Source organism: Bos grunniens, chromosome 23, assembly GCF_055505025.1.
Source record: "Bos grunniens cultivar Pamir isolate PY7600 chromosome 23, Bosgru_T2T1.0, whole genome shotgun sequence".
Taxonomy (NCBI): domain Eukaryota; kingdom Metazoa; phylum Chordata; class Mammalia; order Artiodactyla; family Bovidae; genus Bos; species Bos grunniens.
In genome coordinates this window covers 8038611-8060095 of record NC_141187.1, presented here as the reverse complement: position 1 = coordinate 8060095, position 21485 = coordinate 8038611, and the positions used below count along the sequence as shown (strand labels likewise).

Here is a 21485-nt window from a genome sequence, read left to right as displayed (position 1 = left end):
TCCAGTGGTTAAGATTGTGCTTCCGTTGCAGGGAACACAGGTTTAAAGGAAACTAAAAAGCCTTATACAAATGGACATTATTGCCCCAACCTGAGGAAGGGTGCTTGGGAGCCTCCTCTAGGCTTTGCCTGACATGTTCTGCTTTTTTAGAAGAAGGAGGTTGTGACACAGAGACAGAAAAAATAAAATGCACAGAGTGGTGGGTGCTATAGTTTTTACTGGGCTCCTCTGGTATATTCTCTTTCATGTTGAAAAAGGTTGCTGTCTAACTTCTTCCAATCCAATGATTTACATACTGTTTACCCAAACAGAGTACACACTCCCCAGGCTTTATTTTGGCTGGTGACTGAAAAAAGAATATGGACAGTGACTAATGCCTAATGTGTCATTTTCTGTGGCACAGAAAGCTCTTTCCACTACATTAATCTGCAGTTTTCTTGACAGCTTTTTGAGGGTGGCATTTTTCATCTCTTTTGAAGATATAAAGAAAATGAACGCTAGAGTTAGTATGATTCACCCAAGATCTCGTCCCTAGTTAGCAGCAGATGCAAAAATTCAAGGCAAAATTATGAGTTCTTTACACCAGCCTACATGACAGACAGTGCTTGGCTCATCTCCACCAAGGCAAAATGTTGTTCAATATTTGTCTCATCGTGAGCACATTTACAACACTGACAAAAACAGAAGAGCAGAGAAGCTGAACTGCTCATTTGTAACTTCTCCGAATGGAGGAGCTGATTAAAGTCTTCATCATGTGAAATTGTAGACTGCTTACATATATTACAACCTATAAAGCTGGGTAAACAAATGTTTATGATTAATAAAAAACAGAAAATAGTGACTGAGTGGTTACCATCGGACCGACCTTCGCACAGACAACAATGATAATGTTGGACAAACATTAAGAAAAAGCTATCTGGGGTTTCACTGGTGGTCCAGTGATGACGACTTTGAGCTCCCACTGCGAGGGGGCATGGGTTCAATCCCCATTCAGAGAACTAAGATCCCACATGAATAAATAAATAAACATAAACTATAGGGGAAAAAAGCACAAGAAAAGACTATCTGAAGGTACTGGAGGGTGACCAAAACCAAGCGGAAACTGAAGGGGAGTCTACACCAGGAAGGGGAAATAACACTCGGTGAGGTTCTGTTTCATGGTTTTGACAAGTGTAGTCATTATTCTCTACTGCACAGAACAGATAATATTTCTTCTCTCTATTAAAACAGCCAAAGTTTAGAGCAGTTTGGTCAGGCTTGGGGTGACCAAAGCAGTTGGGAAGTGAGAGGAGGAGTCTCAGAAGGGATTGAGTGAAGGTCCATCCATCCATCCATTCATCCATCTATCACCTGCTCAGTTGCATCTGACTCTTTGGGACCCTATGGACTGTAGCCTGCCAGGCTCCTCTGTCCATGGGATTGTCCAGGCAAGAACACTGGAGTGGGTTGCCATTTCCTCCTGCAGGGGACCTTCCTGACCCAGGGATTGAACGTGCATCACCTGTGTCTCCTGTATTTCGGGTGGATTCTTCACTGTTTGAGCGGTAAAGGCAGCCCCTGAGTGAGAGTGGGTGCTCTCAATTCTGCATCAACTCCTTCCCTATCTTTGGCTGACCTTTCATTATGCATGTGGAGTTCAGTTTCCAAGAATCACAGTTAAGAATAAAATAACTCAAAATTTCAGCTACATCCAGCAGAGAAGATAAGATGCTATAGATAAGTAGGTATTCCCCTAAATTTATATCTTGAAATGTAATTCCCAATATGACAGTATATGGAAGTAGAGCAATTGGATGGTCATTAGATCATGAGGGTGGCACTCTCATGAATAGGATTAGGGCCCTTATAAAAGAGACCCCAGAGAGCTCCCCAGGTCTCCTTATACTGTGTGAGAACACAGTGAAAAGATGATCATTTGTGAACCAGGAAGCAGGTCCTTACCTGACATCGTATCTACTCGTACCTTGATCTTGGACTTCCCCACCTCAAGAACTGTGAGAAATACATTTTTGTTGTTTATGAATCACTAAGTATATGGTAGTTTTTTTTATCCTGAATGGACTAAAACACAAGTTTGGAGTTTGATTTCATCCAAGCTGATGTATAATCTCTAGAAAAGATTCTTAAATTCAAGCTTGGGGGAGCTGAGGTATAGGTCTCCCAGAGGGCTGTGTGATTCTTATGCAAATTTCTTCCAGCATTGCATTGCCTGTAAGATTTAATTTCCCTGTTTGATATGCCTTTGCCATCAGTCTTTCTGTCCATATCTCTACTCCAATCTCTGACTGCAGGTAACCAGTGACCTAGGTTGTACTGCAATATATTAGTTTGCGTTGTCTAGAATTTATATGTTGGAGAAGGCAATGGCACCCCACTCCAGTACTCTTGCCTGGAAAATCCCATAGGCGGAGGAGCCTGGTGGGCTGCAGTCCATGGGGTCGCTGAGGGTCGGACACGACTGAATGACTTCCCTTTCACTTTTCACTTTCCTGCATTGGAGAAGGAAATGGCAACCCACTCCAGTGTTCTTGCCTGGAGAATCCCAGGGACGGGGGAGCCTGGTGGGCTGCTGTCTGTGGGGTCACACAGTCGGACACCACTGAAGTGACTTAGCAGTAGCAGAATTTATATGTATATAAAAGGAATCAAACAGTATATAGCCTTTGCTTTTGCTAAACATGCTGTTTCTGAAATTCATCCACATTGTTGCAAGTATCGGTAACATTAGGAAAGTAGTAGAAAAGGAACAAAATTCCTTTTTACTGTTGTTTTTCTATTGTTTCAATGTAGTACACTTTGTGCATTCATTTATCTATTGATGACTCTTTGGATGGTTTCTAGTTTGGGCTATTTTTAACAAAATTGGTACCAACACTTGTAAACAAGGCTTTGTAGGGAAATAAGCTTTCATTTTTTTCGTTTCATTCTACCTGGGGGTAGAATGGCTGGATCATCAAGACAGGTATATGCTGATAAAAAACTTAAACATTGTCTTCCAAAAGTGGTTTTTATTATTTTATACCTCTACCAAAGCCTGAGTTCCAGTTGCTCCTTACCTTCAGTAACACTTGAGACTGTCCATCTTTTACTTTTTAGTCGTTCTAGTGAAGGGGTGGTGTCTCCCTTTAAAATTCACATGCTCAAAACTCTGAATTCTCATTTGACCCCATCTTATCAGCTATTGTTTTGGACTTTCACTGTCAATGACAACCATCATCGCCAAAGAAATAATAACAGGGCAACAATACCACCATTAATGGAGCATTTATTGTTCTTAACAAGATCTGTCTGGAGTACCATCTGGGGAGCATAAGTAAATTTATAAGTTATCTGTCGCTGTGTAACAAATTACCCCAAATATTAGCAGCTGAAAATAAGAAACGTTTGTTTTATACGGTTTCTGAGAGGAGTCCAGGGGCCGCTTAAAGTGGTCCCGGGTCCAGGTCTGTCCTGCTGTTGCGGTTAGGGGATTGGCTGGTTCTGTCATCATTTGGAGGCGTGACTGAGACAGGAGGGTTGGCTTCCAAGTCTACTGACTCACTTAGCTATGGGCAAGATAGTCGTGTGGGTCTCTCTATGGGGCTGCACAACATAGCTGCTGGTTTCTCCAAAGTGAGTGATCCAAAACAGATGCTGATTACACAGACCAACTAGTACATAGTGAATATTTATTGCCTGAATAGACGTGTACCTGACACTCTGCTAAGCATTTTACTTACATCATCTTATTTAATCCTGATAACAACTTGTGGACCATTGTCCTCATTTGCACTGATAAAACTGAGGCTTATAAAAGTGAAACCTATCTAACTCAACAAAGCTGAAAGTTGGACTTCTCTAGCCCCAAAGGATGTGAAAAGTGGTCACACTGAAAATTAATTGCATTATTCCAAACAAAATTAGATTTCTATGGTTATTTACATTTTAACTTGAGTCAAAACGTTTACACAGAAGGAAAGAAATTAGAATTTTTGTCAGTAGGGAAACCCTCAAACTCTTCAGGAAGATACAGAATTGATTTTCTAATTCTCCACTTCACCAAGTGTTTTCATATTTTCTCTATTACCACACTAACGTTTCAGATTCTTGGCAGATCTTTGAAAATGAGGAAATTCAAGAATTCTGCCACTGGCTTTCCAAAGATTCAAGGCAATTTGATCATTCAATGTGCCTATAGGGCTATGGTAGTTGTTGGGGTCTACAGAGCAAGTGAAATAGTACCTGTGGTCTAAGAAGTCACAATCTTTTGGAGATTAAGTAAAGATCATCTAATATATGGAAGTGTAAGTGCCATAGAGAGACACATAGAGAATGCTTCTTGAGGTTTTGGAGTCTTAAAAAGATCAGCCTCATTTTAAAAACATTTGGTGTTTATGATAATAACCTAGTGTGATAATTCTGGAAATCAACAGAAGATGAAGATGAGGGGGCCAGATCTCCTTTATTTTTATTATTATTTTTAAGCAGTTGGAAAACTTACAAGGCCAGTGACTTGCTTACTTTTTTAGACCTAGGCTCTCAGGCAGGAACCAGTCTCCCCACCAAAGGTGTCACAAAGTGGGTTTCTGGAATTCGAGAATGAAGGAAGGGGGACTAAGGTTCAAAGTCCAGGTAACCTCCCTTGAGAATGCAGAAATCAAGCCAGGACAAACGAAAGTCAAGGTGGACAGGGTAGGGCAGTGGAGTTAAGGGACGGATTGGAATTAGAGTTACGGTGGTAATGCGGGGGTAGAAACAGACAAGGCCATGGAACTTGGACCAGTCCTCACTGACTGGGAATGAAAAGCTCTCCTAGCAGAGTTGAAATGATGAACTGTTCTCCCCACTCACCCCACAAAGACTGTCCCATGCACAGTTGGAACCGAGACCACTTATACCTTGCAAAAACTAGATTCAGATCCAAATTTGCTTTGACTACAGAGCACGCTCAGCGCTCAGTCTTCTGCAGAAATGTGGATTCCTTGACTTCAGACTCCTTGACTAGCTTCCGCAGTTTGGGGGCGGGGTGGCAGAGCCTGGCGGGGGAGAGCTTGAGTACTAGAGGTCATAGGTCAAGTTCACTTGAAGGGGGAAGGCGTGAGGACGAAGGGGCGCCCAGATGGGGAGTCAGAGTCGACCCCGAGAAAACAACCCATCAATGTGACTGGTTTTGACCTGGTCAGCAACCTTTTGCCAAGGAGCTGGTGTGGTTATTCGGAGACAGGAAGAGGGGAAGTTCAGGGTGCTGGCCCTAGTCCTCTGATACGAATCAGCGGCAAGGTCATGGTCACCCAGTAGTGAGCCTCCTGGGTCCTCCCAGCTACTCCTTCTGGGGCTGCAATCTACCCTTTGCAAGAGACTAGGTGTTGGTGGAGAAACGCAGGAGCCAGACGGAGGATGCTACCCGGCGGCCCCCTGCCCTCCTCCCCCGCTGTTCCCTCCAGTCCAGGCTGGTCTCCAGGGGCCAACGTCCAGCCGGCCTGCAATGGGCTCAGAAACCCGTATTTGCCTGCTCGTTTGTGTCTGTGGGCTGCCCACCGGGTGCCATCCCCTCTATGAGGGTCTCGCAGACTCCCTGACGCCTATGTCCTTGGCGGTGTGGTAAAAGGGGTCTCCTTTCACTGCGTAGAGAGACGAAGGATACCGAGGACGCTACGACGGCCTGCAGGCGGTGCCCGCGGGCCGCAGGGCAGCCCGCTCACCTGTGGGGCCGCCGGAGCATCGCGGGCGGGGAGGGGGGGCGGCAGAAAAGTCGCGCGGCGGCGACACCTCAAACGCGCCCGGAACCCGGAGCTCAGGGGCGCCCAGGGCGCGCAAGGTACGCTCCAGGGCGGCGCCTCCCGACCCCGGAAGGGAAAGCGGTTTCGGGGCGAGGGGAGCCGGAGAGCGAGGTACGCGCAGCTACTTCAGAACTTGTCCCGCCGCCCTCCGCGCCCCCTCCCCGCTGCATCCCCTCAAAGGTGCTCTCCGGACACGCCCCGGGGCCCAGCCCGAGCGCGCACCGCCAGCGTCCGGCTGCCGCGGGGCCGACCCTCGGGTTCCGGGCCACCGGGAAAGCCCCGAGAGGAGTGGCCCCCAGACCCGAGCAGCCCCGCGCGCGCCCCCCACGCCGGCGCGCAGGCGCAGTGGCGAGGCGGCGGCGTGTCGGAAGCGGGGCCCGCGGTGGGCGGGGCCCGAGTGGGCGGTGCGTCGGAAGCCGCGGTGGCGCTGGGTGGGCGGGGCTCCCGCCGAGGTGCCTACGCGCGGCTGCGAGTCCGGAGCCCGGCGCGAGGCGCCAGCTAGCGAGCCCTGGGGCCGACGGGCGCGCGGGTGCGCGGCGGGCGGAGCGCGGCCGCCGGGCGGGCGCGGAGCCCGGGTCTCGGCGGCGCGGGCCCCGGCGGCGGGCGGCGATGTTCCACTGCATCCCGCTGTGGCGGTGCAACCGTCATGTGGAGACCATCGACAGGCGCCACTGCTCGCTGCTCTACGTGCCCGACGAGGTCTACCGCTACGCCCGCAGCCTGGAGGAGCTGCTGCTGGACGCCAACCAGCTCCGCGAGCTGCCGGAGGTGAGTGCGGCCTCACCTGCGCGCCCTGCCGCCCCGTCCCCTACTTTCCGCTCCCCCTTCCGTCTCCTTGGCCATCTAGGGGCCTGGCCGCCAGGTCCCTCGGGCACGAAGTCTACCTGCGCTCACCTGCTGCTTCCTCCTCAGAGTTCCTTTTCTTTCTCTACGGAGCGACCTGCTGTGGTCGCCGGAGCGTGTGCGCTTTGTGGAGACGTCCTGTGCAGACACGCCGTCTGGATACACATCTAGAGACCAGAGTCCGACACCTGTGAGCGGGCGAGTGCGGGGCCAGGCGGCCCAGGACTGTGCCCGGCTGGGAGAGCCCGGCCCGGCGTCCGGCTCTCGGGGCCGCTCCCCTCGGCCCCGCCGTGCCGCGATCGCCGGCCGGGGCGCGGTTCCCCTCCGGCCCGGGCAGGGCCGGGAGGAGGAGGCGGGCAGCGCGCGGGCTGGCCGTGCTATCTCGGCATCTCCCGAGGAATGTGCTCCCGGCCTCGTCGGGGGGAAGAGCCGTGGCTGGCCGGCCCGCCCGCCCGGGCTCCAGGACCGGCCGCCCGGGGCGGGGCGGGGTTGGCGGGGGCTGCCCCGGCGGAGCTGTGGGCAGGTGCCCGGCTCTGCGTGGACCTGTTGCGTGAAAGGAACCGCGGCGAATGCCAGCAGAGCCTCCGCCGGGCGGGCTAGCCTTGCCGCCGGGCTCCCGGAGCGGCGGCGTTCAGCCTGCTGATTGCTGCCTTTGCAGGGGTTGCATTTACCTCTTCTGAGTTGTTTGTTGTACATTAATCTCCCTATCCGGCCAGACCTGTCGAAGCGACACATGCTGATTGTGCTTTAATGGAGGGTCGCTCGGGGACTGCGAAACTTTTACGCTTCGAGCCTGCCTGGGGAAATTAGCTTGAGAGAGCCCGAAGGAGGAAGGTAGCCCAGCATCCAGGGCTCTGCAGGAAGTCCGGGCGCTTGATCCGAAGGTGTGCAGGAAGTGCGGAGGCTGCTGGCAGCGGGGCCAGACCTGAAGGCCCGAGCGTCCTCCTGCTGGACCCTTTGTTAACACAAAGCCGAGACGTGGTCACAAAACACTCAGCAGTCAAATGTTCTGGCTGTTAGAATGACCCGATTCGTCCTCTGGCCCGGCAGAGGGTTTTAAACAGAACTGTGTTTTTCCTCAATATTTCAAGTGTTGTTATTATTCCTGGATTAACTTTCCTTGTTCCCTGGTTAGAAGTGATTGGATGGTTTGCTCTGTGCAGTTGAGGGGGGATTATCCTCACTAGGATCTTTGCAAAGCTCCCCCCACCCCCCAAGCTTTATTTAGCTTAGAAGCAGAAAAGCCATCCAGTTCCCTCCGGCATTTATTATTTTGCAGGCATTTTCAAACACATGGTTTTATCTGGCCTTTAGCTGCCTTAAATTTGACTTAAAAGTCATGAGCTCACTTACTGCCTTAACTTGTAATAAATTTTAGGCATTTCTACTGTCAGGAATATCAAATATGTAATTTAATACTTTTCAGGGGCTTCAGAATGAACTTATTAAAGCTTGAGGGAAAAGCTGTTCGACTAGAAATGTTTCAGGGCTCTTGGTGGTGTTTTTGTTTGTTTGTTTTCCTTTGTAGCACTGGAAGATTTCCTGTGACTGGATTGGCTTTTTACTGCCTTCCACGACGTTTGTGGGTTTTCTGTAATGTTTGGGGATCCAGCTTGGTATGGGAAATTATGGGGTTTGGATGTGCCAGGTATTCCTACTGATTCTAAATGGAAACTTCTCAGAAGCTCAAAATACAGTTGGATCGCCCTCAGTAAATATGGTAAAAAAAGGCTTTTCAAAGGTTATAAGAGGTCTTGCTTATGGATAATTGCTCTTACAGCTCTTAAAATAGTTTTATAGTTTTCAAGTTGTGTAAAATGTTTCTCCCTGCCTTCTTGTGTGCCTGGGTGTGCGCAAGCCAGACTCCAGCAACAGCCGTGAAAACACCAGAGTTTTATTCACAGTCTTTGAGGCCCGAGTGGCTCATTGGTGCTGCTCGCCGCTGGCCTGACCTCCCCCAGCCCGTCCCCTTACCCGCCACATCACCAGGGGCCCCTTTGCTGACACTCCTCCAGGGCCCTTGGGGTGGTGGCCATACCTGTGGTACCTTCTCGCCTCTGCAGTTTGTTTGCAGCCTTGGTCCCCCAGCCCCAACAGCAAAGGTGCGCACGCAGCTTAGCCTTCAGCATCATGAAAAGCATCTCCTCTCCCTGCAGGTCTGCAAGCTCTGGTTTGCTCCAGTCCCCTCGTTTTCCAAAGCGAGACTCAGGACTGAAGTGACCTTCAGGGCTATTCAGCCAGTGAGATCTGATCGCTGTGGCCACCCCTGCCTGCCTCCCCCGCCATGCGTCTGCCAACTGAACAGGAAGCTGGCCTCGCCCGCTTCTCACCCCCATCAGACCCTCAGTTATTCAGCCCCTCTGGTTTATCCTTGTCATGAAAGCTTGGTCTCAGTCGAGCCTTTATTGACCCTCCAGGATTTTGCTAGTTGTGGGGGATACAGAGATTAAAGAAAATGTGAGTCCTATGAGCACTTTGTGGGGAGACAGTGACTTTAGTACAAGTGTGGTGGGTGTGGGTGGAGCGGGCACCCCCGTCATCAGAGTCAGCAGTGGTTACTGACCTAATTGCCGACCTCTTGCTGAACCTGCATCGGTGCCCTCGGCAGGGGCACACCCACAGATAGCCTCTCATGGCTACAGGGGACTCAGTCCTCACCTTCAGCCTCCTCACCCTGTCCCCTCCTTTCGCTGGTCCCCTTGCCCAGCCCCATCCCTTCGGGATGTATGTTAACGAGACACCTTGAGGTGCGCCCTTGGGAGCATGAGTTGTGTGTCCGGTGGGTCCTGCTCAGTAAACCCCTGTTCTTCTGTTGAATGAAGGTTGCCGAGTCTGATGCAGATCCTCCTCTGCTTCTTGTCCCTTGAAGCTCATCACTGCTGTGGCCTCTGGCCTTCTCTAATGTAGTCAGAGAACAGTCAGGTCTTCAGAAGCGAAGGTCGCCCACGTGGTGCAGTGGTTTTGTCTGCCTCTCCTGCCTTCCTCTCTGCGTTCCTGACACCATCGGTCTTCCCCTCGGTGTGCACGATTCTCAGATGCCTTCAGACGTGTGTTTGCTGTGGTCTCTTTGGAGCATCGCAGGGCCTGGTCTACCAGGCATCAGACACCGGGAGCGAGTGCTCTCAAGCCTTTCTAGGTTAAAGACTTGAGTTTCATCTTGTCCCCTCTTCTTAGAGCTCAGTTGATGGTTCCACGGTTCCCAGATGCCATCTGCCCCCACCCTTCCTTCTCTCTGGCATCCTGCTTTATTCTTTTCCTAGCCCTTAGAGCACTTGTCACCCCCTGACTCCAGACTGGGTCCTCACTTACTCATTGTTTGTCTCCTCAACCAGAGCTTAAGCTCCACGTGGGCAGGGGAGTTTTAGTTTGTGGCTGAACTGAGGACAGTGTCTGGGACACCGTGGGCACGCTTGTTGCCTGGATGTGTCCTTACACGCCGTCGCAGGGACACTGTGCTGTTTCTTCACCATTGTGATCGCCCTTCCCACGCCTAGCTTCTCCCGTGCACTGGTCTGTTGGGATTGGAAAAGACGTTCAGAGTCCAGTGTCCTATCCTGCCTGCTTTTGTTCTCTGTCTCTTCTTGTGCCGGACAGTTTTTTTTTTTTTTTTTCGGGAGGCTTGCAGGATCTTATCCCTCCCCTTCTCCCCCCGGCCCCGCCCCAGGCATTGAACCTGAGCCCCCAACAGTGAAAACGCTGAGTCCTAACCACTGGACCGCCAGGGAGTTCCCCCATGCTGGACATTTTGACTACCTTGTCTTTCTGAAGTCATCTTCATGCATCATAAACATAATTTCTGTGAATGTGACTGCAGGCTCTTCAGCTGTGATCTGTTGAGAATAAGTCCGCCTTGTCTTCAGCCCACTGTGTTTGAATGTGCAGTGGCTCCTCTCGCCAGCAGTGCCAGCAGTTCCCGGCTGGAGGCCGGGCCCATGATTTTTTCGGGCTCACAGGTTCAGGGACTCAGCCTGCCTCCACCCCTCCTGTCCCTGGGTCCCACCGTTGCGGGCGGGTCTGGAAGCAGCAGGGGCGGGGCTGCTGGCGTCGGTTCGGGGCTGCTCTTGCATCACCTGCACTCTCTCCTCAAGCCTTGGCTTCCTCCTGTGTCACAGTGACTTCTGCCTTATAGGGTGGTTTCTGGGATGAAAGAGAGGATGCATGCAGAGCGCTTACAGTTAGCTCTGCGATGTTTAAGATTTCTGGATATTATGGTAAGGCACTTTTATAAGGAAACTGTTTTTTTTCCATATAACAAATTTGTAATATCTATACAACTGTTCTCTTCTTTCACCAAAATATAATATTCTCTTAATTTTTGAGGAAACGATGTCTTTTAAACTGGAGTTTAAGGCAATTTCCTGGGAATTTGAAAAAAAATTAAAATTTTAATATCCTTTTAAGTAATAATTAAAGGAATCATAGATTCTGTAAAATGTAGGTGACCTCACAAGTGTGTTGTGCCATAAAGACTTCCTGCTGATGTTCCAGTGTGCCCTCTTTCAGTTGTAGCCAAGGGGGAAAGGACAGATGTGGACTTAGTGCAGAAGTCATCTCTTGGGATCAAATGAGGGCTGGGAGTTGATGGATGGGGTTTCAGGGCAGTCCACTAGAGGAGAGCGACAGATGGACGGCTGAGGGGTCCCAGCCCCGTGGTGCGCGGCCATGCAGGGCCCCTGGGAGCCCGCTCCGAGGCGGTGGTGTAGTTCATACATGTGCAGCCGTGCGTCGTACATAGTCGCATCGTACATGCTGAGTTCTCTTTTTGTTGCTTTTTTAAAAAATCTGATTTTTACATTGTCTCACCTTATAGTTTTATAAGGGCTAAAGCATATAAAACGTTATATTTGGACAGACTTTAAGTAACATTATCCTGGAGGAGGGCATGGCAACCCACTCCAGTATTCTTTCCTGGAGAATCCCCATGAACAGAGGAACCTGGTGGGCTGCAGTCCACGGGGTCCCAAAGAGTTGGACAGGACTGAATGACTAAGCACAGCACAGCAAGTAACATTACAATGAAAATAATTTAAGGCAAGCCCAGGAGGAAGGGCGTCCAAGAGAGCGCTTGCCCCTTAGAGCTTGACACGTTTCTGCTTAGGGAGCCGGTTCTCCTTCTGCAGAGAGCCTGTCCTGTTACCCAGCTGAGCACTTAGCTGTTTCCTGACTCTGTTCTGTGTTAGCCCAGCCCCCCACCTTTCCTCCCTACAACCCCCCTCCCACCCCCCCGCTTTACAGGTGAGGAAACAGGCCTGGTGGCTGCTGCTGCTGCTGTTGCTGCTAAGTCACTTCAGTCGTGTCCGACTCTGTGCGACCCCATAGACGGCAGCCCACCAGGCTCCCCCGTCCCTGGGATTCTCCTGGCAAGAACACTGGAGTGGGTTGCCGTTTCCTTCTCCAATGCATGAAAGTGAAAAGTGAAAGTGAAGTCACTCAGTCGTGTCCGACTCCTAGCGACCCCATGGACTGCAGCCTACCAGGCTCCATGGGATTTTCCAGGCAAGAGTACTGGAGTGGGGTGCCATTGCCTTCTCCAGAGGCCTGGTGGGAGGGTTGTAATTTGCCCTAGGTTGGTGGACACTGGAGGGTCTTTGATTAGAAACTACTTATTAATAATAATTACTGATATTTGAATGAGTGCCAAACACTGCATTAAGTGCTCTCTAGAAATTATTTCCCTTAGATGGAATCACCACTCACTTTAGCCCTTATAATTCCAGTTTTGCCCGTGCGGGCACCGAGACGATACGTATTTAAGGAGTGGTCTTGAGGCTCCTGCAGGGAACTTGGCCACGGTCAGCCGTGGAGCCAGGCCCCGCCTCCAGGCCCCTGTCACTTGCACCGGGGGCGGGGCCTGGCCCTGTTACAGTTAGGAGGCGGCTCCTTCTCTGGGGGGCAGAGGGGAGGCTTCCGGGGGTGATGCTCACCTTAGAAGGAAGGAGAAGACCCGTAGCGGTCCCCAGAGCCTGTCCTTCCCGGGTAGCCAGAGCGAGGGGTGCCTGGGTGGTCGAGCAGGACTGGAGCGAGGCCGGGCCGGGTCTGAGCAGGTGGACCTCAGTTCTGGAGAGGTGGTTCCGGAGCGGGGCAGAGGAGGCAATGATGCTCGGCGCGGAGGTCTGGCGCCCCGGGGTGGGCCGCGCCCTCAGGGACCTTCGGGCGTCTGATCCAGTGAGCTTCCTCCCGCTCCCCTTGCCGTGTTGTGCTGACCGCCCAAGCCCCTCGTCAGTGCTGGGGGTCACAGCGCACAGAACATCCGCCTGCTTGTCGTGGATGTGTTTTCCTCCATCGTGGGGCATGTTGGCACTGAATTTGTCAAGTGCTCGCTAAACAGCATACTGGACATTAACTCAGGAGAAAGATGGAAGGCCCGAGGTGCTGGCTTTCTTTTGGGTTTCAGTGAATGTGGTTATCAAGTTGATGATACTGTAGCCACAGTGACGCTGGAGACCCCGTGGGTTCTTTTTCCCCAGTGACATGAGCTTTGCCATGCCTGTACCTCCCCAGGGAATTCAGCCTCAGCCTCCTCTGCTGATGCTTTGCAGCACTGATGCTTGCAGCATTTCGACTTCCAGAGTCACTTGAACTCTTGCTGAAATCTCTTTGTTTAAAAGCAGCTCAGTTCTTTGAGAAAAAGTAAAGCTGTTCCCTGAACAAACCTGTCCCAGCACTGACAGAGTTGAGTCATGCTGCTAACATGGCAAAATAAGCCAGTTCCATAGCCCCCCTTCCTTCTTCCCAGGGGCTTTTGGGGAGAAGGGGTCACCCCGGTCCCTCCTCATATCTTCCAGAGTGTTATCACCTCTGCAAGAAATTGCGGCTGCTGAAACTGTGGTACTTGGGTACTTGGTGGTATTCAGTCGCTCACTGATGTCCGACTCTTTGCAACCCTATGGACTGTAGCCCACCAGGCTTCTCTGTCCGTGGAATTCTCTAAGCAAGAATATTGGAGTGGGTTGCCATTTTTTTTCTCCAGGGGATCTTCCCAACCCAAGGTACTTGGGATTTCCTCAAAAAGGATCCTTTACACAGGCTTGAATTTTGGGGAGGTGTAAAGGGTAGCTTTTTTCGATAATCCAGCGGATGTTGGCAAATTGATCTCTGGTTCCTCTGCCTTTTCTAAAACCAGCTTGAACATCTGGAAGTTCATGGTTCATGAATTGCTGAAGCATGGCTTGGAGAATTTTGAGCATTACTTTATTAGCGTGTGACATGAGTACAATTGTGTGGTAGTTTGAGCATTCTTTGGCATTGCCTTTCTTTGGGATTGGAATGAAGACTGACCTTTTCCAGTCCTGTGGCCACTGCTAAGTTTTCCAAATTTGCTGGCATATTGAGTGCAGCACTTTCACAGCATCATCTTTCAGGATTTGAAATAGCTGCACTGGAATTCCATCACCTCCGCTAGCTTTGTTCATAGTGATGCTTTCTAAGGCCCACTTGACTTCACATTCCAGGATGTCTGGCTCTAGGTGAGTGATCACACCATTGTGATTATCTTGGTTGTGAAGATCTTTTTTGTACAGTTCTTCTGTGTATTCTTGCCATCTCTTCTTAATATCTTCTGCTTCTGTTAGGTCCATACCATTTCTGTCCTTTATCGAGCCCGTCTTTGCGTGAAATGTTCCCTTGGTATCTCTAATTTTCTTGAAGAGATCTCTAGTCTTTCCCATTCTGTTGTTTTCCTCTATTTTTTTGCATTGATCGCTGAAGAAGGCTTTCTTATCTCTTCTTGCTATTCTTTGGAACTCTGCATTCAGATGCTTGTATCTTTCCTTTTCTCCTTTGCTTTTAGCTTCTCTTCATAGCTATTTGTAAGGCCTCCCCAGACAGCCATTTTGCTTTTTTGCATTTCTTTTCCATGGGGATGGTCTTGATCCCTGTCTCCTATACAATGTCATGAACCTCTGTCCGTAGTTCATCAGGCACTCTATCAGATCTAGCCCCTTAAATCTATTTCTCACTTCCACTATATAATCATAAGGGATTTGATTTAGGTCCTACCTGAATGGTCTAGTGGTTTTCCCTACTTTCTTCAATTTAAGTCTGAATTTGCCAATAAGGAGTTCATGATCTGAGCCACAGTCAGCTCCTGGTCTTGTTTTTGCTGACTGTATAGAGCTTCTCCATCTTTGGCTTCATGGGAAATAGATGGGGAAACAGTGTCAGACTTTACTTTTTTGGGCTCCAAAATCACTGCAGATGGTGACTGCAGCCATGAAATTAAAAGACGCTTACTCCTTGGAAGGAAAGTTATGACCAACCTAGATACCGTGTTAAAAAGCAGAGACATTACTTTGCCAAAAAAGGTCCATCTAGTCAAGGCTATAGTTTTTCCTGTGGTCATGTATGGATGTGAGAGTTGGACTGTGAAGAAAGCTGAGCACTGGAGAATTGATGCTTTTGAACTGTGGTGTTGGAGAAGATTCCTGAGAGTCCCATGGACTGCAAGGAGATCCAACCAGTCCATTCTGAAGGAGATCAGCCCTGGGTGTTCTTTGGAAGGAATGATGCTAAAGCTGAAACTCCAGTACTTTGGCCACCTGATGCGAAGAGCTGACTCATTGGAAAAGACTCTGATGCTGGGAGGGATTGGGAGCAGGAGGAGAAGGGGATGACAGAGGATGAGATGGTTGGATGGCATCACTGACTCGATGGAGTCTGAGTGAACTCCGGAAGTTGGTGATGGACAGGGAGGCCTGGTGTGCTGCGATTCATGGGGTTGCAAAGAGTTGGACACGACTGAGCGACTGAACTGAACGGAAAGGGTAGCTGATATTTACACAAGAGGGTCAGAAATAACAGTGTCAACAGTTCTCAGCAGTGATGACAAAAATCCTAACCATGGTCCCGCTGAGCCTAACCATGGTCCGGCTGAGCCATGGCCAGAGACATTGGGCTTATGAGGGTGTGGATCCAGTGAGGCTGAGGGCTTCTCTGCTCACAGAAGTCTGAAGGAATTTTGCCCATTTAATGGTTTCTCCAGGAACACGGGGCTAGTCGTTTGTCTTTCACTTCGTGTGATAGTGATGGGGGCAGTGAGCTCGTGGGCCAGATCTCAGTTAACACGAGGAGACACTGCTGGATGTCCATTTACTTTCTCGGGTGTGATTTAGAGGACAGGGGTGGTAATTTACTGTTGCATGTGGTATTTCAGCAGATCTGATCGTGTGTGTGTGTTTGTGTGTGTGTGTGTTTGTATGTGTCTTAGTGTAAAATATTCTGAATTTCTAGAAGTCAGATGGGATATGAATTTTTTTCTTGCTTATCACAGTTTAGAAGAATTTCCTTATCTAGGCTGTAACTTCTGGATCCCAAAGAATTTGACTCAGTTGGGAGAGATTTGGTATTTCTGTTTCCAAGAACCACAGGGCATGGATTTGTCCTGTAGCAGGCGGAAGGTGTTACGCCTAGTTGCAGTACATTCCAGACTGATTCCTGCAAGTGTGGCTTCTACAGCCTGATGGCTCTCATCACCTGTCTTTCCACAATCTATACACATTTCTGGGAGACAGATAGTTGGAGGGGCTGTCAGCCAACTTGGGGTGGACGTGGGGAGCTTGAGTCAGACGAGCAACAGTGAAGGCTGGAAAGGAGCTGCTGAAACTCTGAGGATGTGACCTGGGCTCTTGACTGCCTGACCTGAAATGGAAGATAGGGAGGCCTCTGAGGCTTGTGCCTTTAGTGCAACCTGCCTGACTTTGACCACGACACGGCCTTGTTTTGTCTGTCTGTTACGTGTTGAATATGTAGAAGAACTCAAAGAATAAAAAATGTGACTTTTCCTTAATTCCTTCCAGGTAATACCAGACATGAACAGTTTATTTATTTTTTTAGCGTATTTATTTATTTAGCCACATCTATACAATGAGTGAGATCTTAGTTCCCACACCAGGGGTTGAACCTGTGCCCCCTGCAGTGCAAGCTCAGAGTCCTAACCGCTGGACCCCCGGGGAAGCCCCCACATGAACAATTTTAGGTTGTTCTTACTGACTTTTTCTCTTCCCATACCAGCATCTGTTTATCATTCTTGAAAAGAGGGCTCCTACATAAATTACTTCTATGTAAATTACTGTATAAATTGCTTCACCCATTGCTTTTTCTGCACTTAACCCCCTGCCCTGGATGTCTGCTGTATCAATATGTGGAGATGTATTTTAGCATCCGTACTGGTGCCCTGGGTTCCCTTGTACTCGATACACCGTGATTTATTTATTTCACCATTCTCCTTTCGCTGGACATTTCGATTGTTCCAGTGTTTTGAAGCACTGATTTGTGTTAGATTGAGTATCCTTGTCCATATTACTTTGTACACCTGTGCAGACATTTCTTTAAGATAAAGTTCAAGGTGCATAATTGTTAGATGAAAGGATGTATACTTTACGGAGTTCAATAGGTGTTGCTAGGTTGTCAGAGATTATTACTTTAAATTTTTATTTATTTTTAGTTGTGTTGGGTCTTCATTGCTGCTCGGCCTTCTTCTCTAGTCGTCACGAGTGGGCTTTAGGCGTGGGCTTTAGTACGGGTGGCGCACAGGCTTAGTTGCCTCTCAGCACCTGGAATCTTCCCCAGCCACGGATTGATCACTTGTGCCCTGCACTGGCAGGTGGATTCTTATCCTGTGCACCACAAGGGAAGTCCAAGGATTGTTAGTTTTGAATACAGGTTGGATAGGAGAAATCTACCCACTTTACAGCTAAAGAAATGCAAGACGAGAGAGGCGAATTGATGGGTCATAGCAGAGTTAACGTGGGCTGTCTTCTCCCACTCCCAACTCCAGGTCCGGTGGTCCTTCTGGGCTGGAAAAATACACAGGGAGATGGATTCTGTCATCTCTGCCCCCTCTCTTCTTGGCTGGGCTCTTTCCCAGAGACTTGCGAGGACCCTTGGCTTTCCATCAGACAGTCAGATGTTTGCTCTGGGTCTTCGAAAGACTGAGGTCTGATGCTTGCTTTCAAGAGCCTACCTATTAGTTGGGCAGAGAGGTTGGCGTCATGGAATTCCAAATGTGAGCTGACTTGGTTTCTGGAGCAGGAGGGCAGGTGGTGAGCAGGGTGTGGGGCCTGGGAAGCCCACATGGGTCCGCACCTCCCTTCAACCCTCCTGTTGGTGTGTTGGTGCCGGCTTGGATCTCTTGCTTGATGGAAAAGTGTGTAGGGTGGTTAGGAGATACACCTCTTAGCTGTGACGCCTGGGACAAGTTCTTCAGCCTTACTGGACCTCAGTTTGCTCATCTGTACAAAGGGACTAACAGTCCCCACCTCATGTGTGTGAAGATGTAGTGGGTTACTGTGTATAAAGTGCTGGGAACAGTGTCTGTTCCATAGATGGCACCCAGGCAAACCTGCTGGGTGTTGTCATCATTCGTGGCTATTTTATGGGAGAGGCCCAAACACCTCTGCCCCGTCTTTCTGCGAATCCTGTCTCAGTTCCTGGTGGGAGAGATCTGGTGTGATGGGTCGCTCGGTTCCTGGTGGGAGAGATCTGATGTAAGGGGTGGCTCCCCGCTGCAGTGGCTGCTCTCTAGCAGAGCGCAGCCTGGCTCTGTCTTCCACCTGATTTCCCGTCTCTTCCCAGCCTGAACTGTGCATTTCGGCAGCCCTTCACTGCCCTGGGTTACCTGTCATTTCATGGCTTCATTTTTGTGCTCTGTCTCCTGGGAGTTCCTCTTTCTCAGCTTCTTTGTCTGCCTCCCGATCTTCCTCCCATGGGATGCAGTTCAGGAGCTCCTGTTCCCCTGGGCAGCCTTCCCTTCTCTCCTGCCTGGTTTCCAGGGACAGCTGTGTCATTACTTTGACCCCCTTGTAATGACCTCTGTCTGCCACCAAAGCTACACACCTTGTCTTCTTTACATTCCTGCTGCCCCACAAAGCAGGCTTTTAAGACATATCCGAGCAGGATTCTTGCGGATGTTTTCAGCCCTTTTGGGGAGTGGCTTTGGAAATAGGTTCGTAAATCGAACTTACCGATGGTTACTTCATGAAGAGCTGGGCGTTCTCACAGCCTTGCCTGTATGGGTGGTGTCTGGGTGGTGGCCCTGATCTCACAATTACACAGCCCTGGACTCGGGTGATCGCTCTCACGGACCCTAGCACTGACCTCGGGCAGTGTCATAATCTCAGTTTCCCTGTCTGAGTCATGAAGGGGTGCTGTCAGTGACGTTCAAGGTCTCTCTGCGCTCTGACCTCCCTGGATGCTAGTTTTACAGCATTTTATGACTCCATGCCTCAGCCTTAACCTGAGGGGAGTGGGCCCCGGTTGTGCACGTGACCTGTGAGGTTGCTCAATGAGGTTTAGTAGAACCACAAGTCGAGGCTTAATCATTATAATCAAGGATTCGATAATAAGGAGAAGCTGTTCCAAACGCTTACCCTCCTGTGGTCAGTTGTTGATTCCCAGAACCAATTAAGGGAAAAAGATCAGCAGATTTTCTTTGGTTAAAACACATACACACACACCCCCTCCAGCAACCTTTGAACACCGAATTTTTTCCCCCATGTCAGTTGCATTCTCCAGCTTTTAGAAGTGACGAAAGATAGGCCAGTTAGCTGAGGCAGTTTGTCTCCTTTTGAAATGAACTCGAGCGGTTCAGAGGAGGTTGCTTGAAACTTCACTCCGGGTTGGTTTGAGCATCCACCCAAGAGAGTGTACTTTGGGAAACTCACGTTGGGGACTGTTAAGGAATGTCTGTGGGTTAATATCAGACTGAGGTGGCTTTTCGAGGAGTATTTTAGGATCAGAAGCTGCAGCCTTCTGCTTTTCCGCTGTCGGTTGCTCTCCTGACTGGATGCTGGTGTCAGGCTTCCCAGGCAGTGTGGTTCAGGAGTGGGCTTTGGGGGCAGCTTATCTGCTGGGCCCCGGCAGACCCTTCCTCCCACTCAGCTACGCACTCGGCATCTTTATTCCGTGCTGCCTGCGTTCCAGGCTTCGTTCTGCCTGGCAAGGTGGGTGCCTTGCTTTGTCCTAACGGAGCTTCCATTCCAGGTAAGGGAGTCCGCCAGTAAATGGAAGAGCAGATAAGAATTTCAGATAGTGATCAGTGCTATAAAGCAAACCAAACAGGGAAATGGCGTCAAGCGTGGTGGTGAGGTTTCTGTTTATTCCGAGAAGGCCTCTCCCAGGAGCTGACCTTTGCCCTGGAGTGGTGAGGCACCTGTGTGCGCAGTGAGGAGGTCCTTGCAAAGGTTCTGGATGAGTTTGGGGTGTTTGTGGGTGGAAGGAAGGCCAGAGTAGCTTGTGTGTGGGTGGGAGAAATAAAGGTGCAGTTGCTGGTGGAGTTAATGTGTGTGGGGTCTCAGACACCCTGGTGATTTCGGACTTTTTTTTTTTCCCCCACACTCTGAAAGTATGGCAGATGTAAGCCCATAGAGATCTGGTTTGTGTTTTACAAAGTTTACTCTGCCGGCTGGTGAGAGTTTAATCTCGAGGGAGGAAGGTTCACAGAAGCAGAGACCTGGAGAACCAGTGGGGGCTTGGAGCAGGGTGGTAGCAGTGAGTGACGAGATTTATATTGGGGGTAAAGTCAACAGGACCGCTGATGTGTGAATGCAGGTTTTTGGTTTTATCAGTTAGGGAGCCTGCAGGGCCTTCCCTGGTTTGGGAGGACCAGAAAGGGCATATAGTGGCATCAGATCAGATGAGATCAGTCGCTCAGTCGTGTCCGACTCTTTGCGACCCCATGAATCGCAGCACGCCAGGCCTCCCTGTCCATCACCAACTCCCGGAGTTCACTCAGACTCACGTCCATTGAGTCAGTGATGCCATCCAGCCATCTCATCCTCTGTCGTCCCCTTCTCCTCCTGCCCCCAATCCCTCGCAGCATCAGAGTCTTTTCCAATGAGTCAACTCTTCGCATGAGGTGGCCAAAGTACTGGAGTTTCAGCTTTAGCATCATTCCTTCCAAAGAAATCCCAGGGCTGATCTCCTTCACAATGGACTGGTTGGATCTCCTTGCAGTCCAAGGGACTCTCAAGAATCTTCTCCAACACCACACTTCAAAAGCATAGTGGCATAGGAACTGGTAAATCCTTGAGTTAGGGTGTGGCAAAGTGTTTACGAGACCCGGGACTTAGGCGTGGAAGCCTGGACACCAATAATTATAATAAAGACAGCAGACATTTTTTGAGCAATGGGCCCTGGACTGCACTTTGCCTAAACAGTTCCCATGAGGAACTTGTTCAGTCCTCACAGAGACCTAACTTCCTTTTACATAAATGCACGCATGCTCAGTCATGTCCGACTCTTTGGGACCCCATGAACTACAGCCCACCAGGCTCCTCTGTCCATCGGATTATCGAGGCAAGAATACTGGAGTGGGTTGCCATTTCCTCTTCCAGGGGATCTTCCCAACCCAGGATTGAACACGTGTGTCCGCATCTCCTACATTGGCAGGGAGATTCTTTGCCACTGGCCCCGTCTGGGAAGCTCTTTTATGTAAATAGCTTTATTATACTCCCGAGGACACCCGGGGCACAGACTTACCTTGCTCAAGGCACACAGCTAGTAGACAGCAGAGCTCGGGGGTCAGACCAAGACGGTCTAGCCGGTATCCCTAACCCCCGGACCAACCTTCCTCAGGGTCACACAGGCAGAGACCACTTCATGGGTGCCAAAAGCCCCCTGATGGGCCTCGAGTTATGTCTGCTCTGGGTTCTTTTTGCAGTTGTTTAGAAAAAGAGCGCTGAGCTGAAATACCGTTTTAAGAATTAGGTCACCAAATATTAATGTGCTTATTCATGCATAATCTTTCAGAGAAGATTAGTGGTGCCCATTTTGCGGGCCTGCGTTTTTTACCTTCAGGAGAGAAAGTGAATGCTGGTTTTATGCTAGGAGTGTGCCTGTTATAATTCTGCTCCCAATTACTCAGTTATTGTACTATTGATTTCTGTT

The 21485-nt window shown here is 49.9% G+C and overlaps 2 protein-coding genes across 6 annotated transcripts in view; one reads left to right on the top strand and one right to left on the bottom strand.

Moving 5' to 3' along the window:
* LOC147346543 (uncharacterized) overlaps window positions 1-8554 on the bottom strand; it is a 41438-nt gene extending 32884 nt beyond the window's left edge. For all 4 annotated transcript variants that reach the window (XM_086371059.1, XM_086371057.1, XM_086371056.1 and 1 more), the window contains exon 1: window positions 6654-8554. In XM_086371059.1, the coding sequence (XP_086227185.1) occupies window positions 6654-7337 (684 nt within the window). In that variant the 5' untranslated portion in view covers window positions 7338-8554. The remainder of the gene's footprint in view (window positions 1-6653) is intronic.
* The window catches only part of LRRC1 (leucine rich repeat containing 1), a 135605-nt gene continuing 120417 nt past the window's right edge, over window positions 6298-21485 (top strand). The window contains exon 1 of one of the 2 annotated variants that reach the window (XM_086371053.1): window positions 6298-6527. In XM_086371053.1, coding sequence (XP_086227179.1) covers window positions 6369-6527 — 159 coding nt within the window. In that variant the 5' untranslated portion in view covers window positions 6298-6368. The remainder of the gene's footprint in view (window positions 6528-21485) is intronic. The other variant, XM_086371055.1, reaches the window with a different exon arrangement.